General features: G+C 37.5%; 1 protein-coding gene across 1 annotated transcript; it reads right to left on the bottom strand.

The window, feature by feature from the left end:
- Nucleotides 1-200: 200 nt before the first annotated feature.
- Nucleotides 201-19,294, bottom strand: LOC131776093 (nibrin). Its single transcript, XM_059092234.2, has 17 exons — nt 18,859-19,294; nt 18,718-18,762; nt 18,256-18,338; nt 16,956-17,098; nt 16,131-16,216; nt 10,347-10,423; nt 9,697-9,800; nt 8,978-9,095; nt 7,589-7,779; nt 7,134-7,225; nt 6,957-7,051; nt 4,265-4,374; nt 2,829-3,399; nt 1,523-1,684; nt 1,041-1,157; nt 891-940; nt 201-460 (listed from the first exon to the last, which is right to left on the bottom strand). The coding sequence occupies exons 1-17, from the start codon at nt 18,905-18,907 to the stop codon at nt 418-420; spliced, it is 2,136 nt and encodes a 711-aa protein (XP_058948217.2). The 5' UTR covers nt 18,908-19,294; the 3' UTR covers nt 201-417.
- Between the last annotated feature and the right edge of the window lie 1,863 nt (nt 19,295-21,157).

The following is a 21,157-nucleotide window of genomic DNA, read 5'->3' as shown; positions in this document are numbered from 1 at the left end:
AAGAAGCTCAGTTAATGATGGGTCATTATGTATACAATAAAACCCTGACTGGGGCAAAGAATATGGCTACTTCACAATGTTTTAACGAAAACCAACTTAAAGGGATTTGTGCGGTTTGGTTGAAAAAAAAACTTAAATATAAACTTACAACAGCATTATATGGCTAAAGAATCCTTTGTAATAGAGCACAAGAGATTACGTTGAACACAACAGTTCGAAAATAGTTTATTTCAAGTTATGCAAAGCGTATAAAATTAAAAGCTACAAATATCTACTTCAGTGCTATTTTTCTCTTTTCTCCAATATCTTAGATATGCATTAAAGAAACTAACGTTTTATTTGAATCCCTTGGATTTTAATAAACAGATAACCCATATATGGAATAACTTAAAGATGACTCTGCGACTTATGATAACATCATCTCCTTATTCTTTTAACTTTGGTAGGCTTGTCTTCCCATCTGTAAAGGAAAATGAAAAACACTTCTTCAGCTCTTGAGCAAGAGAACTACTTGCAAAAGAGTGGTGATCATTGTTAAGGACCAGGTGTGTTCCTCTGAAATAACTCACTTCTCCCTTGTAGATATTTCTTGTGAGTGATGGAAGTGGGAGGGACCAAAAACTGCTACAAAACACACAGAGAATATATTACACTGAAAACATCTTGCGTGTTTGCGCAAGTGCTGGTGATATATGTGTTGATTGCCATGCAGTGGTAAAGTACTGAGAAGGCTCCGCAATTTTTTAAGTACGCTAGCGTGTTACATATCGGTTGGTTACAACGAGTCGGAATAAAGTTGACAGAAACAAATTTGTAACGAGTCTACAAATGCCAGAGGGCCTCAGAATATAAGCCAGAGAAGAACAGGTTGAGATCGATCTTTAAAGTACCTGAACAATTCATCTGCCCTTCTTTCATCTCTTTGTCGTTCAACGTCGGCCTGACAAGACATAAAACAATAGTAGATAATAATAGATAGTATGTACCAATTATCCTTCAAATCGTTTCCAGTGACAGTGTTGACAAGAAGTAAGTCTCACCTCTCTCGCCTCCACGAACCACTCGTCGTTATCCAAACGCTCAGAGGTCTGGTGCACAGCCAAATCACTTCCACCAATGATGCGCGGGAGACTGCTACGAGAGCCTGGGTAGAGTTGCTTCAAAGCAAAGTTTTTTGTTTTCATTTAAGATTTCGTTCCACACATGCCTCAGTAACAAATCAGTCGAATGATAAGTGGATAGTACAAGCCAATTGAGGAATGATAACTGTCCATATTTTGATCAGTTTTTCGTTAGAAAAGCCCATGAATCGGCAAAGCTGTTTTTCTCTGTTGTAATTACAATTTGACGCATTTTTAAGACGAGAGGGGATGTAGGTTTCGACCGGAAGGAAAGGTGAGATAAATCGTTAGAGTTAAACGTTCTTCCTCACCGTCGTTTAATTTGCTCGGGCTTCCTGTAATTTTTCATTCAATTTCGCTACTTTGCATCTTCTTTGGGATTTTAAACTCTGCGCACACACCTTTTTAAATTTCTTGAAATTCTTGTTAGTGGTATTCTGCTGTGTCTTCTGTATAGCAGCAACAGAAATATGTGTTCGCACCACAAGCGACATCTGATTAACCACCATTAAATCCATCGGTAAATGAGACTCGTCATCTTGAAACACGTCATTTCTGCTCACCTGTGAAAAATATTTGATAATGTAGCTTGCCTAGCACCATATTCCGGGGAAAAGCTAGAGCGACGTTAGTTGAACATAATAAACACAACAGTAACTTCACTTTTACAACTTCAAAGTTAAAGTACTTGTTGGTCCGTAGTTAGCAAAGGTACTCTAAGCAAGTTACCTTCTTGTCATCAAGTACATTAAACAGGTGGAGTACTGTATATTTTCAAGATAGAGGCATATGAATTCGGAAAGGTTATAAGAATATGGCTCAAAAATTTCACAACCGAAAATTATACAAAAAATGAAAACACTAAACGAGCCTGTGATTGGTTGGATTTGGTATGACAAACTAGTTTGACGTGTTAGCATCAGCAACAACTATCACAGTACTTTTTCGACTGACAGACAGACGAAAATCTATGGGATAGCACTCGTCAAAGGCAAAATTTGGAAAACAATCCCATGCAAACATGGATGGTATCATTAAAATGTACTTATTGCTAATGTATTTTCATCTGAGAATAGGGAATTGATGCAAATTTACAAAATTCTCCTAAACTTAAGACGTCCTAACTTTTTGTTCGTCAATTTTCAGTAATTTTCATCAAAATCTTTGACACGATCCAAGCATTCTTAATAACTGCGAAACGCCAGCTTTTTATTTCGCGCATTGCATTTGCACAAGGCCGGGTTCACGGCCTCTCTGCAAACGCTTGAAGGGTCAAGGAGGTAAGTTTCGAAAAAAACTGTGGTGTTGCGTCGGTGGGAGAGTATAACAAAGTAATTTAGTATTATCAACTGAGTTGATAACGTAAATTAGCCACCGTAAAGAGTTTCAAAGCTGACGTTTCGAGCGTTAGCCCTTCGTCAGAGCGATTGGAGGAATTGTGGGTTGTGTGAAGAAATAAGGTGACGAGAAAACAAGAATAAATCAATTGAAGGAAATGTACTCGTTGATACCGTGGGGGTTAAGATTGCCGATTTGAAAGATAAATTTTTGCTCTAGAGTTTTGCGGCTTGAAGGGTCAGATTTCTTTCCTGAAAATTCTGCGAAATTCTTTTCCCGTCGGCTTCTTGTTATTCACTGTTTGAAAATAAAATTTGTATCTGACATTAATCTAGTTCAAGGCATGTTTAAGTCATATTGTATACAAACCTTTTGAGGAACCCTAGAGCAAAGGTACCCAGCTGGAACATATAGATTTTTCCACATATCATCAGTACCTTCCTCATTATGTGCTTCTAAGCTGGATGGATTTTCTATCTCCATAGGTAGTTTCACCAATTCACAAAAGAAGCCTTTATCTTTTTCTCCAACTTCCTTTGATTTCAAGTCCTCTTTTGTACAAAGCCACGGAGTACCACCATGTTCGACCTCTTTTAGATACATTTCCTCACAATCACGTAATTCATCGACTATCACGTGGCTTTTCTCGCCAATATCCACAATATCAGCAACATTGTCAATGCCGTTCATTAAATCCTTTCTGTCCTGGGGTTTTAAGTCACTTTCCCTGGAGGAGTTACGTTTCACCTCCAAACTGTCCGCAACAACGCTGTTAGGTACCTCCAGAGCTAATTTAACATCATCCCATATGTTTTCTTCATATTTGCTTACATCCAATGATTCGGCCACCAAACTCGAGGAATTCTCCACTTCCATTATTTTTCTTTTCTTTGCAGGCGACACACTGTAACTGTTCACAAATCTTTCGTTACTCGTGGACCTGAAACAAAAACATCATCATCACAAAGAAAACCAACAACATCAGGAACTTAGAAGTAATATTCTTTCTAGAGAGTTAAAGCACTTTCCACTAAGTAATATCTCATATCCGTTGGAAAAATTTTCAGGATATTTAAAACTACAAAAAAACCCAACGTTCAACCTAATATGGTAAAACATAGGGCGCCTTCATGACAAGACGGAAACCGCGTGCACTGTAAGTACCTCCCGGTGTCCGTCTGAGATCCTTAGAAAACTCTTATAAGGATTTAGTATAACGACGGGAGGGAACAGAAGGTACTTACAGAGCCCGCGGTTTCCGTCCTGTCATGTATTTCTACAGACAAACCGACGCACTTTTCTCGGGCAGGAGCCAAGATGGTTGCACAATTTTTTATTGAGAATCTTTTTATAAAATGAATACGTGAAGAGATTTTCCTCTCTCCCCGTTCTTTTCTTTTTTAACAAGAATTCCTGGAAAGTCCCAAAAGTCACTTTACTTCTTGTTACATTCCACAAGCACCAAGTAACACCATTTTTCTTTTGTTTTTGTTTTGCAAACCAAGTTTCTTGTTGTACATTTCGGGTAGTCTCTCATATACCGGGTTCTGAAATAACTAATAATTAACAGATAGGTGTAGCAGAAGGGTAAAGTAAGTGGGTATAGAGGATCAGTGAACAGTGGGCACAGAACTAGAGGAACAGTGGGCACAGAGAATTAGTAGTACAGTGGAATTCAGAGTCAGGCCCTCAAAGGTTCTCTCCATGTAAAAGGAGCACACTTATCCCATTTTCTTTTATTTGGGGAAAATCTGTTAAATAGAAAAATTTCGGCGATTTTTCCTCATAAATAGATAGACTCACACCTCTTTTCACCAGTATTAACCGTCTTAAGTGTGTTGCTGCTCTGCTGCACATTCGAACTTTGGGTTCTGTCCTCTTTTTTGGCCCTCACAGGTATTGGTGGTTTCTTGAACTAATTCACAAAAAGAAATCTTTTGAATTACACAAATCAAATTGTTATCTTGATATCCCAACATTATTGACCTTCACAATCCCATCAATCAGCCAATTGATGAAGGTTTCAGATATCTGTACTGCGATCATGAGGCGTCACTGGTATCCCACCCCATAACTCAACATAAGCATTTGACATGTGGCCACATGACCAACCACATGCTTACACTGTTGAAGTTGCCAACCAGACAATCATGGCACTCTCGTGTGCCTGGAATTCAAATGACAACTAATCAATCAGTGTTTTGTCTGCTCATGTGAAAACAGTGAGCCAATCACTTGGGCTGGCTGTGATGAGTCAGACAGATGGTGGGTGTCCCTGTGACATCAGACCTTTTACTTCATCATCACTAACCTTCCTTTCCTCCCATTACCAAAAGTGAACACATATCTCATTAGCATTTGTGAAGTTCATTGAATAAATTTTCATGCCCTGTTTTAATGACCTGCTGAGGACTACCAGTTCACATAGCACTTTGCATCAAATGGAAAAGAGTTTTTGCAGACTTAGACTAATCCCATTTAATAAGAGTGGGAGCTCTTTGGTATCCCCTGCTGACCACAATGGAAAGGTAGATAGGGCCTACATTTCATCATCCTTATCAAAAACTAATACAATGTCTAACCATTTGTGGAATGTGACTGTTAAGGCAGCATATTCTCCTAAATCAAACTTTAAGAACCAGAGTGTGAGTACAGTCCTGGGGTGACAGCCTTTTTGATTGGTAGTCTGACACTCTAGCAGCTAAGAAAAATGGTCAGAAGTCTTATCTTAATTGATTGTCTGTCTTGATTGATTGATTGAGTATTGTGATCACCTAAGCAATGACAGTCCTAGAAAGAACTGCTTTCCTGAATGGGAGTCATCCTCAGATAAATTACTGTAATTCACTTGTCTCTGACAATGATTTCAGGTTCAGCCACTGTTACACTAAAGTCCTTTTCAGAAGCTCTCAATGAATCACAGCATGAAAGCACTGAATATTCTATTTTCCTCAGCAGATACCAATTAAGCCACAACATATATGTATCCCTACAGGGTTTACGGTCAACTCGCCGATGGACCAACTCGCCGACGTATAAAATCGAGTAGAGACGTCGGCGAGTTGGTCGTCAATCCAATACAACTTATTAGAAGCTAAACATACAGAAAATTAAACGATATTTAGTAAAAAAACATTGGACATTGGTGAACATCAAACAGAAGCTTAAACATCGGTGAACATTGGTGAACATCACCAATGACTATAACAGCTTAAGACGCGAACGAGTTATTGTGCGACAACAACACCGTAAAGACTCATCATGTCAATCGCTCAGATTTTTTAACGAAAACGTGGTTTTCTAGACGAGATCTTCAGTAAAAAGCATTTTTTTTTATTTGCAACAAAGTTTATAAGGATCTTAAGGCGAATAAAGCGAAGTAAACCTCACCAACGACTCTAACAGCTTAAGACGCGAACGAGTTATTGTGTGACAACAACACCGTAAAGACTCATCATGACAATCGGTCAGATTTTAAAGGAAACTTGGCTTTCTAGTCAAGATCTTTAGTAAAAAGCAATTCTTTTTATTTGCAACGAAGTTTATAAGGATCTCAAGGCGAATAAAGTAAAGTAAAGTAAACACTACCAATGACTCTAACAGCTTCAAACACGAACGAGTTATTGTATGACAACAACACTGTAAAGACTCATCATGACAATCGGTCAGATTTTTTAACGAAAACTTGGCTTTCTAGACAAGATCTTTCTTTTTATTTGCAACAAAGTTTATAAGGATCTTAAGGCGAATAAAGCGTAATAAACCTCACCAACGACTCTAACAGCTTCAGACGCGAACGAGTTATTGTGTGACAACAACACCGTAAAGACTCATCATGTCAATCGCTCAGTTTTTTTTTAACGAAAACTTGGCTTTCTAGACAAGATCTTTAGTAAAAAGCATTTCTTTTTATTTGCAACAAAGTTTATAAGGATCTTAAGAAAGCCAAGTTTTCGTTAAAAAAACTGAGCGATTGACATGCTGAGTCTTAACGGTGTTGTTGTCACACAATAACTCGTTCGCGTCTTAAGCAGTTAGAGTCGTTGGTGAGGTTTACTTCGCTTTATTCGTCTTAAGATCCTTATAAACTTTGTTGCAAATAAAAATAATTGCATTTTACTAAAGATCTCGTCTAGAAAGCCAAGTTTTCGTTAAAAAATCTGAGCGATTGACAAGATGAGTCTTTACGGTGTTGTTGTCGCACAATAACTCGTTCGTTATAGTCATTGGTGATGTTCCCCAATGTTCACCGATGTTTAAGCTTCTGTTTGATGTCCACCAATGTTCGCCAGTGTTTTTTTTACTAAATATCGTTTACTTCTCTGTATGTTTAACTTCTAATAAGTTGTATTGGATTGACGACCAACTCGCCGACGTCTCTACTCGATTTTATACGTCGGCGAGTTGGCGTCGGCGAGTTGGTCCGTCGGCGAGTTGACTGGTTACCCCCTACAGGTAGAGTGCTTTAATAACAATTTGACTCTGAGTTAGATTTACCTCCTGCACTGTAAGTTGTTCAGAGTAAACTCTCTCTGACATTACTTCAACAGCTTGAAAAGACTGGCTCACAAGATTCTGTGTTAAAGATGGAACTGATAAAAAATATAGAGCAATGTAAAATGCAAGCAACCTTGTTAGCATAAAATAATTATGTGAACATGACAAATTTCAAACCTGCTGCAAGGCTTGGATTACAGTACTTGTCCAGAGATATAAACAGTAGTGCCAAGCCTAGCTCAGATTCAGGAATAGGGCGACATTTGTTTCTGTTAAAATAAAAGACCTATTAACAAGATTCCATGGAATTATAAAATGCCTAAACTATTCTCTTGAAAGCAATCTATATATAAATTTATTTTCTTAATGCAACCTAATGAATTCATAGTAAGTTTTTAATCTGATTTTGCCCAGAAACAGCTACCTGTGCATTACAGAGAGGCTTTTTCAACTGAAGATTGAGTGATACAAGTAGCAAATAACAACAAAATATGTTGAGCTCTAAATCAAATCAAATGAAAAAACTCAACAGGATGCATTTTGACCAGATTTCTTGCAAACCCCTGGCAGTTAAAAAAAAATTGTAAAACATTATAAAAGATCCTTGAGAGGAAACATGAACCCATACTAACCTTCTTAGAGTTTCTGTAACATGTAAAATCCACTGCTGAGAAGTAACAGGTAGTGTACTTTGATCTTTTGTGTCCACCATCATAACACAAACATTACCTGACACCAAGAAGTCATCATTCCCACTCCCAGGATTGTCCCTCAATAAAGTGATTCCACCACTTGATTCCACAGCATAGTGTACTCTCTTGTACTAAAAAAAAGACAGTTAAGGACTGCATGTGGCTTCAGATATAGCACAGTTTTATGGCACTGAAAAGAAGTAGAGGTTATATAATGACACTAAAAGGTTGTGTTGCAGAGTATTTGTCTCACATGCAAAACAGAAAACCTGCTGAATCCCACATATCCATGAGTACCCTGTGCCACAAGAGAGAAATGATTCAAGAATATATTGCCTAACTGACATTCAACCAACAATTAAAAGGTAACAAATAATAAAATCAACAATAGTAATGATGATAAAAATAGTTCCATAATAATGATCAAAGGGGCTAGGTCAAAAGCTTAATGGTTCCCCTATTCTCTAGGCTCCAGCAATGATCACCTAATTGTATGCTTCTTATAATTTTGCCTACCAATTATACACAGTTTTCTTATTTTATTGCAATTCCATTTTATTAAGACTTTTGTTTCATACAAAAAGGCATTCTGCATTTTAGAATATTCCATCACTCCCCATCTTAAGATATTCTGCCATTCCACCGATCAACCACTCCTTCGTTCCATCATTCTATTGAATAACTCAAGGTGTTGTATTTTGCAGCTTTCTCCATCATAGATTTAGTGCCTCTTATCAGCATAAGTCACTGATTAAAATGGTAAAGTGCTCTATTTTCAAAGAATGTGAAGATCGCATCTATTCAGATATTTCTGCTAGGAAAAGTTTTGATGTAAAATATTTGTCAGTGAATGCCACTGTGAAATTATTTTGAGATGTTTATCATCCATTAAATTCTCCACTTAGTTTCATGATACGCCAATAACACCTATTAAGGTATTTCTGCAAGGAAAACTTTCTTTAAGAAAAATTACCCATAATCCTGAAATCATTGTCAGAAATTTATCATCTTCTGCTGTCTTCTTTAGTGTCAAGGCAAGAACTGAAAACATATGCTAGTGGCTACAGACCAGAAATTCTGAAAAGAGAGAACTCAACCGTGTGTCGAGTTCAAATGTCCAACTACAAAGATACTCAAAAACAAACAATATGTAGCACCAGAAAACATCAGGTCAAGATTGGAATTCTATTGTTACACTCGCTCACTTATTTTGACAACATACTTTATGTGGTTTTGCCACCCTACAGGAGGCAGTAGCCACAAAAATACACAACAAAACCTAAAAACAAAGTGTGACCACTTCGGCAACCATATCCAGATATAAATTACCTGTTTTTTACTGATGAAAATAAATGTTTTGCCTTTGAACAAAGTCTTTCTGGCCTCATTGGGAAGAAAACTGGTATCTTGAGAACTGATAGTCTCCTCTTTCAAGAGTGGGAGGTAGCTGCAGGCATAGCAAAACATTTTATCATTGATAGCCTTACACATGTACATTGGATCATAAAAAGGATCTGAACAGCCACTTGTTATAACCCAGAGGAGAGCACACAAATAAAGATGAATACAAAGGAATAGAGAACCTAACACAAATATTAACATTAAAAAGATCTCTAACTGAACAAAAATCTATTGCCTGAGGCCTATTAAGTCTATTATTGAAGATGAAGTTTTGGTCCCATAGCAAGCATATCCCAAGCTGTACCCAAAATTTGAAAGCATAGAAACCTGGGGAGTCTTTTCCAACCTTTACTGAAGAGGAAAAATGATTTATTTGCCACATAATGTATGTCAAAAGACCACTTTCACTCCTTCTCCAATTGTACTTCAAAGTCAAACAGCATATTTTGCTCTGATGAAGGGCTAATGCTCGAAACATCAGCTTTGATAACTCTCTAAGGTGGCCATTTTACATTTTCAACTTTGTTGATAAAACCAAATTAACACGCTGTCTTGGTGAGTTTGTCTGTATGATTGATGCCAACAGAAAACTAAGAGATATTTGCATCCGTGCCTGTGCTTTGGAATAAATGAATCACATGCTATACCTTTCAGCTGCAGGAATAGTGGATCTTATATTCCCTGCTTCTATAACATCTCCAAAGTAAGAAGGCTTGACAATTGGCCTGCACTCAGCTAATGCATGAATGACCTAAAAAAGAGTAAGGCCATATTAAATGATATTACCGGTACTTGCATGTTGATACCTGGGAAATAATGCTGCTTTGGCAAATCTCCTGTGGTTTCATATTACACAGTTCTTTGTGATTCTCTTCATGTAACAGAGACTTAAAGAGTCAAAAGAAGCCTCTAAATAATAAAACTGTTAAGATAATTCCACCCTAAACTAGGTACTAGTACCCAGGCAGTCAAGTGTATAGATTGCCTTTGTGGTAACCAAAACAGATGGTGAAATTTTGCAAATTCCCCCTCCCCCTGCATCTTTTCCCACCCAGATTTTCACTGGGTGCTTTTGTTGTATGACATCAATAATTATCTGTGTGTTCAACAATGTTTACTACTAATGAGTGGCTGGATCTCATCAGATTGAAATTCATTGTTTAATTCAACTGCTGCCAATTGTTTCACTTGTTCACCAAGGGTTACAACTCAAAAATAAAAAAAACCAACCAATGAAAAAAGTTTCATTCCATTAAAAAAGTTCAAAAAAGCTAGAGGACTTTTAATCATACTATACCTTAATAGTAAATGTCAATTCATCCATCACTAGATGACTCACAATTCCTTGCCTCCAGTCATTCACTAAGTGACCTCCTGGAATTATTAAAATTATTTTCCTTGAATTAAAATAAGTTCTCTACAGCATAAAATGTAGTTATCCTACATTCCAATATGTAACCATAACTAGTATCACACATACCATGGCATGAAAAAAAAGTGATCCAATGCAATTCAGATACTTAAGGATTTTTAAATCTTGAAAATGTTCCCTACTTCAAACAATGTATCAAATCTCAAAAATTTTCTTAAAGATTCGTAAGGTTTTATTCGTTCATTCATAAACTTTATTAATCTGTCTTGAATATCTAGCTGACGGGGTTAAAAACCCCTCTACTAATAGGGGACCCTTAATATAGTTAATAACCTACTAACTATTTTCTAATGAACTATTTAAAAAAAGCCTAACAATATAATATAGTTAAAAACCTATTAGCTATTGACTAATGGGATAAATTATTAAAAGGAGAAATGATTAAGAATTCAAAGGATGCAATTGGAACAATTGTCATCTTCTACCATTAAGCTGAAATCAAATTTATGGATACGATTTTTAACACTAAATAATGATGGGAGGGTTCTAATTTTGCTTGGTAGCTCATTCCGCAACTTTGGTCCCAGGTAGGTGAGCAAATGTTTACTATATTTCTTGGTCCTAAATCAGGGGATGGCAAACTCCACCACCCTTAAGTTGTAGGATGAACAATGCGTGTGAAATAGCTTGCATGTTGTGGTGGGGCATAGTTTGTGTTTCACCCTTAGCATTATAGCATTATAGCATTATAGCATTACTTGCAGTCTTCTGCTCTAAAGCATCATTAGACCACTCTTGTCCAGTAATGCTTGGTGGCTTGATTGCTTATCTAGGAAAACTGCCTGTACTGCTCTTTCTTGAATCCGTTTGAGCTTTCTCCTATCAGTAGCACTACAGAAATGCCATAAGTCTATAAGTCTTTTAGGTCTTGTAATCACATGTCTTGGTCGTTCGCTGCTACTGCTGTGGCCACACCTCATACTCTCGGCAGGTATCAGAGCAATCTCTTGTGCTGGACGAATAAAGCGTGGCTCTGTAGATCAACATAGCTAAGCTTGGATCATGTCCTGTAACTGCACATTTCCTCATACACTGCTTGACTGTCTGCCCCATACGTTCAATGAAACCATTACTCTGCAAGTAACGAGGGCTTGACGTGATGTGGTCAAAGCGGTATTAATTTGCAAAGGCTGCATATTCCTTCGACGAGAAGGAATAGGGGGCTGTTGTCTGTCATAACGGTTTGAGGTACTCCATATTCGCTAGACACTTGCGTCAGAATCTTGGTGGTAGCGCTCGCGTTGGTGCTGTGTACTTTCCAGATCACAGGAAACCTACTGTAGTAGTCTGCTATCAGGAGGTAGGTAGTAGACTGAAACTCGAAGAAATCAATTCCTAACTTCTCCCAAGGTCCTTGAGGAACTTCATGGGGCAACAGTGTCTCACGTTGCTGGCTCCTCTAAAACCTCTGGCACACTTCACAACCCTGTGCTGCCTGTAGTAAATCTGAGGTTATTCCTGGCCAGAATATTGCTTCTCAGGCTCTTAGTTACATCTTCTCAAAACCAAAATGACCCTCGTGGATAGTTTGGAGGACTCTGCTACGCAATTTCTCAGGAACTATGAGCTTTCATGTCAAGCAAGCTGAAATACTTTGAATCTGCTAATTCCGGTAAGATGTCATTGACTGTCCTGCTGTACCACTGATTCCTCTTTATCACTCAGTTGAGATCTTTTGGATCAAGACATAATCATAAGGAACCATCAAGTTTCTTAACTGGAACAATCAAGTTAATCCACTCAGTGTGCTCCCTTACTTCTTTAATGACTCCAAGCTGGGTCAATCTCTCCAATTCTGCTTTGTAGAGTGGTTTTAGGCTGACTGCAACTTGGTGTGGTGGGTGTTGAACATCGGCGCATTCCTGCAGTAAGTAATCCTTAGTTGTGGGCAATGAGTGTGTCCTTCCATTAATAGTTATCTTCTCTTTGGTGCTCCTTTGGATCACTGGTACCACTGGATCAGTGCATTTCTGAACTCTTGTGATTACTGGACCAACAGTGGTTTTAGCAGGCTCTTCCACGAGTGTTTTGATAGACTTATCTGTTTTAGCTTGGACAGCAGGTTTCTGGATTTCTGGATGAAGATTCCTGGCTGAGCCATAGCGGGCGGATGTGAGGTTCTGATTTTGGATGATTGAGACTTTCCACTGTTACTGTCTTGAGGTGATGAATAGGTGCATTGAAGTAAATTGGCTTAGACTGGACTTGTAACTCATTAACATGTGCATCTTTACTCTATGATTTGCACACGAAACCGTAATGCCCTTCCTTCCCACACTTGAAGCACTTTGCCTTCTTTGCCAGACACTCACTTTTGGGATGTGACTGTTTCGCTCCACAGTAGAAACAAGTTTCCTTCTTTGACCTTCCTTGTTTCTGATCATTGGAAGCTGGTCTTTTGTGACTGCTGTCTGTTCTGGCTGGCTCTTGATTGCCTGTTTCCTTGGAGTTTATGAACTTCCATTTGTAGTGGTTCGCCTTTGAATTCCGGTCGCATGTAACCGACTTGGTGTGCTGTGGCATCCTGATTCTGAGTGATTTCTATTGCCTCTTCTAGCATCAATTCTGAATCTTTTTCAATGCGTTTGTAATAGGCCTCTTTGGAGGGTAGTCCAATAACTATTGCATCCCTAGGTAGTTGATTGCGGGCTTCTGGAGGATATTCACACTGGTCACACAGAATAGTGGCTTTGCCAATGTACTCTGCAAGGCTAAGATCACCTTGCTCCAGGTGGCGGAAGTTTGATGCGGCTGCAAGTGCATTGGATTTTGGCTTTGTCCACTCTATGAACTTTTTTAACAGCACGCTTGGATCTCCCTTCTCTTCCGTGATGAGATTCAGTGACTTAATGTGTGTTCTTCCAGCTTATCCTACCCAAATGAGAACATAATTTGCTTTCAAAGCTTTGCTCTTCGAAGCTAGCAGACCATTCAAAAGAAGTTTGCATTCCTCAACCCAATCCAAGCACTTTTGGCAACATTCAGGGCCCGGCATGAAGTTTCCTTTTGGTGCTGGTAAATTCTCCAATGCAGCCATTGTAGATTGAGAGGGTTGATGTTTCCAAAGAGCTAGCGGTGATTGCTGTCTTGGCTGGGTTTGTTAAATGCAGACACCATGTGAACTACTTGGTTCTGCAAAAGTTTTTTATTCATACACACACTAATCAAAGTAATAATCCTATCTAGACCTAAACTCATGAGTTTATATAATTGGTAGCATTTCTGCATATATTACAGTTGGGACAATATACACTTATTAACAAGTATTTATATTGTGACAAAATGTGAATGGCGGAATGAATAGGATTAATGATAGCTCAAATGAATAGCTGATTATGCAACACATACTTCAATACTCTGGCTTGCAAATTGTCACATCCAGATGCTCTTCTTGTATTAAGTGACTCCAGAGCATTTCTAACTTGTACTTGGTTAACTGGATTGGACTTGATCATTGGTTTCAAACTATTCGCTATTCATATTTACAAGACACTTGGATGGTTATTTAAGTCACTCACCAAGGAGTTTCTTAAGTTGACATCTCCGATATCGCTTGTTTTTTTTTTAGAGGGCACGGTAACAATTCCTGCAATCTGATTGGTTTTTTTACCTAGTCAGTATTTTCCTATCTCTGCCCACGGGCTACGGTAACGCTTTCGTGAGTCGCCAAGTACATCCCAACTTTCATTGCCATTTTTCATAAACATATCTCATTTTTCCGGCTGGGCAGTATTTTTAAGCAAACACGTCGGTCACTACCTCAAGCCAATAAATAATTTATGAATCCTTTCTTTTCTCTGTCTCAAATCACTTTGGTTGACAGAAAAATATAGGTAAATAGTGTCATTACGTTGGTTGACAAGCTGCCTAAAAACCGTCTGCAATTAATTTTAATCATTCACAAAAAGTACATAGAAAGTTAAAACATGAAGTATTTGGTTACAGTTAAACTGAATGATGGAACTTTCATTCATTTACCGGGTAATATCTGAATTTTCTCGTCTGTTCAGTTTGGACATTTGTACCGTAAATTGCACAACAGAAACTGAAGGAATCTGATGAGAAAAGGCCACATTAAATCCCCATCTCTTTCATTGGAGTGTGCCATTCAAATTTAGCTTTTGTGGAGGAAAGACCACATTTACACATGCTATTGCAGCAAACAAATGAACAAACTCTCACAACTTCAAAATAAAAAATTTGAATTTACTCACAATTGCTTTCCTTGCTGTTTACTTAATGAACAGAGGTAAATCTTCGTATATGAATGAATCGTTGATGAGAGTGAAAAATACTTTCCGTTAGATCATTGACTGTTTTTGAAGAAAAAATTGTCTTGACAGTCCTTGCCAAACTTCTGCCGTTGTTTTTCAAATGCTCTTGCACTTTTTTTTTCTTGTGTGCTCCCTAACTGACAGGTGTCAGATTGTGACAGATACTTGTAAAAATAATGTTTCAAAGTTTGTTTGGAAGCCTTTTAAATCACCTTTATCGTTACTGAAATAGAAAAGGTTTCAGTGAGGCATCTCTCCTAAATTTGCATCACCTCTATTTTAACTACCATTTACTCACTCAAAAATTGTTCAGTTTATGGAAGATCTTGCCGTATTTAAATTATTTGGGTTCTTTCGGAAAGAATTTCGTCAAGTTTAAAAAAAATAAATATGTTATTTACCAGCTAAGGGTCAGTCCATATGGTGAAAAACTGTGACCTCGGTCTTGAAATGCTGCCCTCGGCCATAGAATTTTCAAGAACTCGGTCACAGTTTTTCATCATACGGACCTCCCAGCCGGCAAATAACATATATTTACTGTTTCAAAATGATCTGCGAATATTTCCACAACAGTCTCTTGGTTGCTAATGATCTTGCTGTCAACTTTTAAGTTTATATCAGTTCCCATGACCCCCTTCCTAGAGCCAAGAAACAGTTTAAAAATTTTTGAAAAATTTTCGAAAATTTCTTGAGTTTTCTTTAAGGTCAGAAGTCTTTTTCTTCCAGTATTGCCATACAGCACTTCTTCTTTGTCTGACTGCCTCATTGCAACATTTCACTTTCTCTTCCCAGTTTTGTTGAGTCCTTTCATATAGATACTTCTTAAAAGCTCTTCTCTTTGCTCAGATGGCATTTTTCCATGTAGTTGTCATATAGGGTGTATCTTTATCACTTGCTCACTTCCAAGTATCTTCAGTTAAGAAACATTACACTTATTTTTATTGGAATGATAGCCACTATTAGAGTTTAAAGATTTTCACAGAGGTATAAACCATTTACACTAAGCAAAACCAAATAATTTTTATCGATTAGCATCAATGATAACATGACTTTGAGTGCACTTTACTATTATGAAGCTCAAGTAAATTTTTCAAAGACAACAAAATTGCACAAGCACATAGGGAAAGTCCAATTTGTAGTCTTTGAAAAATTTCTAAGTGGTTATTTACACCATTGCACAAGAAACCATGCTATAACAATAATAATAATTTACATAAAAAAGGCATCACAGAAAGTCAAGACAGACAAAATGTTGACAGTATGCACACTACTTGTAATTTGCACTCGTGTTACATGAAAAAAAGAACTCATTTTCAGCCAGTAAGAAACCTGTAATTTTTTCAGGTATGTTACAAATCTCCCTTATGATACATACCAAGTTCATGAATTTCACTTTTCAAAGCCTCTTTCTTTTTTTCATCAAGACATGATGTACAAACAATCAAAGGACTGTACTTTAACCTTAAAGAAACATTTTAAAAATCTGTGAGCCCTCATGGACAACAGAGGTGACAGTCAAAACTGAATGTACAATTTTTAAAATACACCAAGTAATAGCAAGACTTCCCTGTAATGGAAGTTTTCAAAATTGTTGAACTCAGAAGTAAGTAGGACAATACCCATAACAAACCTAAGGTAGAGTATAGACCAGCTCCCTTCTTTACAGGGGAGGTCATCTGACTTGGAAATCAAAACTGACTGTAACAAGAATCCTCAGCAGGAACTTTTTCTTTTGTGTTACACTTGTGAAAAAATGTTTTTAACTCATCTTTCCTCATCTGATGATGAGGCTCAGAATTTATCTTTCCTCTCTCTGTATCTTACATCAATCATCCAAGTAAACAAATGTCCATGAACATTTAGATGTTACTAATGAATTTAAAAAAAATTGAATCCATAGCCAGATTATTCAATTCAGAAATCCAGTGGATTTGGTTTGACTGCATTACAAAAGCTTTCTAAGATTTCACTGGCCTGGAATCAATGGTTTTTTATTCATCTTTTTGACATGAGACATTTATTGATCTTTATTTTCAAGGTGTATTCATGGGGTTAAACAAAAAAAATTGAGGCAAAAAACTGACCAATGTCAAATATATAAGACTGCTTCACCTGAAGAGAAAATAGCACTACCTTTATAAAGACTGTATATAGATCTCTCTCAATATAAGGGATTTAAAAAAATATCTTTACTACTTACATGTAATAGCTGTTATTTTTTCCAAACAATAATTCATCACCACTTTTCAAGTTAAATGTTCCTCTGATTTTAACCCCATTAACAGAGGTACCATATTTGGAGCAGTCCTGAAGAACCACTTGTGACCTTTTGTTTGGATCATTCTGTAAGATAAGTGTGAAGTAATTATAAAAGGAATTAAAAAGAGTACCTGTGTACACCTCAATTATTGGGGGTTTCTTCCTCCTTTCACATGGAATTGTCAAGGAATATTTTCATGCCTTTTTCACACCTAAGCTCTTCACCCTTACCAAGGCAACACCAGGAAAACATAGAGTACCTCTTCAAGCTCAAATCTAGTCAATTTTTGTCTCAATAATGAGGGTTTGTGATTTTTATTTCATGGAGAAAAACTGCCAGCTAATTACTGTGGGTTTCTTCCACCATACACATGAAATTGATAGGAATCTTTTCATGCCTTTTTTTCTCACTTTAGCTCTTCACTCTAAGCAAGGCAACAAAATAGGGTAACTATTGAAGCTCAAATCCTGTCAATTTTTTTCATCAATGAGGGTTTGTAATTTTTTTATTTCAAGAGGAAATACTGCCAGCTAATGAAAAGAGGAAAAATTTATTCATTCATGTCAATAAAAATAGAAATATGGATCTAATTAAAGTGTGAAGTTTTCTGATTGCCTTCTCTCAATACCTTAATACAATGTATATTAGTGACCATTCCAATAAGCGTCCCTGTAACAAAACATGCCCCTATCCTGTTTCAGCAGTAGCACTGTTACCGATCACTGAGATCAACATGTAATTGCTCATTCATAGCCTCATTACAAAGGCCTTCATCTCAGTCTTTCAGCTATTATGTCTGTGTGAGTGCACAGTTCCTTAAAGCAAATGATCTCATCTTAAAATTTGTGGTGATTGCTTGGCTTAAACTGTTTTAGCCTGGAAGAATTCAGGGACAGCAATTCCATTTTTCATTTTACTAAATCCTTTTCAAATAAGCATTAAAGTGATCTGTCCCTATTAAGGACCCCGTTTCGAATAAGTGCCCTTCCTTTAGGTAACCAGAGTGAATAAGCCCCCCCAGGCACTAAATCAGATCACTGTGGTAAGTGTGAGAAATATAAGTAGCCAAATCACAATTGGTGTTGTTTTGCCTCTGATTAGTTTGAAGGACAATAAGAGTTTTCTTGACCAACACCAGAGTGAGGTAAAACTAAAGCAAAGGAAGTCTGGATTAACTTGACACTCCAATGAAAACTACAGTATTAGAAGTGAAGAAACAAGTGAAATAAACATTGATTACCAAGTGAGCCACATCGTGTTGAACTGTGAGAACACTGTGCTTGCGACTTATGGAAGCATCACCTTGTATTAAAATTGGGCAATCTAAAAACATAGAAACAACTATATTAATTCATAAAACCTGAGCTTGCATATGCAACTAATGACTTCTTTAACTCGTGCGGTAAAATCAAATAAAAGTAACCTCTAAGTATGATTAGAATATTTGTTTTTCAAGCAATACTAAAAATTTAGACCACGAGTCATTCAGACTCGAAAGAAAACCGATGGAATTCTTCAACTGTTCTCAGAGTAAAGAAATATCGTTCCATCACCAACACTTACACATGCATGAAGCCCGATCAGCAATGAAACATTTATTAAATTCTCTTCATGTCCATAAAACGCCATGGTAGGTTTGGAGCAGACTACAGCCGGTCGAGACTTACAAACAGAAAATCAACGCGACCAGCATCAGACTTACCCTTTCTTCCTACTACATGATCCACTCCTACCGTTAGCAAAATACCTGAAGAAAAAAACATGGCGTAGGTTTTCCGAGAAGGAGAGATGCAGTAGCTCGCTGTTAAGTCAATAAGTGAAATGAAGATAATGAGATACGGACCTGTATTTTCCAAATGTGAACTTCCTTGCTGACCTTGAAGAATCCACATTTGGCCGAACAGTCGAAATGTCGGGATAACCCGCCAACCTTGCAACGAGCTGAATTCTAACCGTCTGGGACTGGACTAAAGCCTTGCGTAACAAATTGGTGTTACATAGCCTGAGTCTCTTTTTGGAGCAAGAAACCCAGGTTCAAACGAGAGGCTATAGAACTCAGGCTTCAGGGAAAAGAGAGTTCGTTACTTATATAGCTTATAATTCGCAGTGTGTGCGTAAGGAGTCAGGTGCGCTGCACCTTCACACGCGGCCGATCACACGACCTTTTTAAACTGAGAGGCAAAAAGCGATACGTCAGTGACGGTAAACAAAGCCAAAATAAGAGGTTATGCTTCCGAAATCGAATTAGGAACATGACTTATAAAAATTGTTCTCGACCAGAACGAGTGCCAAACGGGAGAGATATCCAATAGGATCCCCAGGGGCATCGCTTTAAGAAAACCGCTAAACAAACTGAAGTCGAAGACAGATCTAACTGTGCCGACCCTGGCTGAATTTTGAGCGGTATGTCACGCCTATAGTGACCGAGAGCTGCCACTCAAAATTTTACAATTTTTCAAAGATTTAATGAAAAGTAAAAGAAAAAATAAATCAAAACTGAAAGTTAAATGGAACGTGACTGCAAAACAAAAGAAAAAGAACGATTTAAAGTAAAATGAAGTAGCAAGCAAATTTAAAAGCAAAAGTAATTGCATTATCAAAGTAAAAATCGTTTCAAAATTAAACTGAAATCCAAGGGAAACTCACGTAGAAATAAAAAATAAACACAAAATCAAATCAAAACGAAAGTTTAATTAAATATCGCTGTGGCCGAGGGATGCCACTGCCATGATACTGTGCGGGCGTGATTGTATGTCCCATCGTGCGTTCTGTGGTGTCCATTTACTCAAGTTGTGAAGTTGTTTTGATCTTGAGTGATTTAGAAGAGTTTTTTAGTATTTTGATGTCAGATTTCAGAGAGGCCTTGTGGAAAAATAAAGCCGATCTTAAAGAGGCTTTCCTGAAATATGTCAGGGAAGGATTACAAAGATGAGAGATGTTAGATTTCCTTACTCTTGACTTTCCGTTTTACGCGTGGAGTGTGATGCTTGATAGAAGGCTTCGTCATTTTGACATATTTTTCAGTGATGGTGCTGTTAAAGTAGATCATGTTATGAAGGCATTTGAAACTGAGCCAAACGGGCCAAACGTTGAAAATTTCCGATCGTGGAAAAGCGATTGTGTGACGCTTGGTAAGCTGTAAGATGACATGTTATTATATACCAGACGTAAAAAACTCTTCAGATTCTCAGTCTGCATTTTGTACCCACTCTGCAGTCTACAGTCTATATTTTGGATCCGGTCTGCAGTCTGCTGTCTGCATTTTGTACTACCAGGTATCCGTGGCACCCATAAAGTCTATTTTTGGTTACATTTATTCGCACAACACATAATCTGCCACAAAATACCTGTGTGTGAGGTAATTCGACATTTTCATTCTTTTCCGCGTCAATACTCTTCTTTCCTTTTGTAAAATGTAGACCACTTACAATGTTTCAAGTAATCCACCCACCCTACAAAAAATAACTCTTGCATGCATAGCATGCCTATGTTTTGAAATAGGTGTATGCCCTTGGCCAGACTTGGGCTCACTATTTCAGTATACTAGTCCGACACCCATAGTATCACTACACTTGATTCCAAGGATCCAGTACCATCCAGGTATCCCAGTTACCCTGCTCACAGGGTCTAGTTTCGCCATGAATTGCTCTTGGATTTCAGTTTAATTTTGAAATGATTTTTACTTTGATAATGCAATTACTTTTGCTTTTAAATTTGCTTGCTACTTCATTTTACTTTCAATCGTTGTTTTTCGTTTGTTTTGCAGTCACGTTCCATTTTACTTTCAGTTTTGATTTTTTTCTTTTATTTTTTTATTAAATCTTTGAAAAATTGTAAAATTTTGTGTGGCAGTCCTCGGCCACCATACACGCCATAGACCAGAGGCATTTGAAAACTGACCACTCGAAAAACGCTCGAGCTTGAATTTTTATCTCTGTTCTATCGTTTACTGATTGTTTCAGCCATATAAAACCGTCCTAACCAGTTTTATGCTATTCCTTCCATATTTTTTTCCTTAGCTTCAAGTTCAGCGCTGTGAATATTCTATGTAACAAATCACACTATTTGTTTTTTATCTGTCCGCCAACAGTTCAGAGCGCGGAAGCGAAGGTCTGTGGTTCGATTCCTCAAGGGGACTCAGA

The sequence above is a fragment of the Pocillopora verrucosa genome, chromosome 3 (genome assembly GCF_036669915.1).
Source record: "Pocillopora verrucosa isolate sample1 chromosome 3, ASM3666991v2, whole genome shotgun sequence".
NCBI classification, from domain to species: Eukaryota; Metazoa; Cnidaria; class Anthozoa; order Scleractinia; family Pocilloporidae; genus Pocillopora; species Pocillopora verrucosa.
The sequence above is the reverse complement of the archived record's forward strand: the minus strand, read 5'-3'. Positions and strand labels throughout refer to the sequence as shown.

Bases quoted from the DNA above. Each gene is read 5' to 3' on its own strand.
- LOC131776093 (XM_059092234.2), bottom strand. From the start codon at position 18,907: ATGTGGATTCTTCAAGGTCAGCAAGGAAGTTCACATTTGGAAAATACA. The intron at 4,375-6,956 runs GTAAATCTAACT...TTTGTGAATTAG, and splicing joins AACAACTTACAGTGCAGGAG to TTCAAGAAACCACCAATACC. The intron at 1,158-1,522 runs GTGTGTGCGCAG...TTTGCTTTGAAG, and splicing joins ATTTCAAGAAATTTAAAAAG to CAACTCTACCCAGGCTCTCG.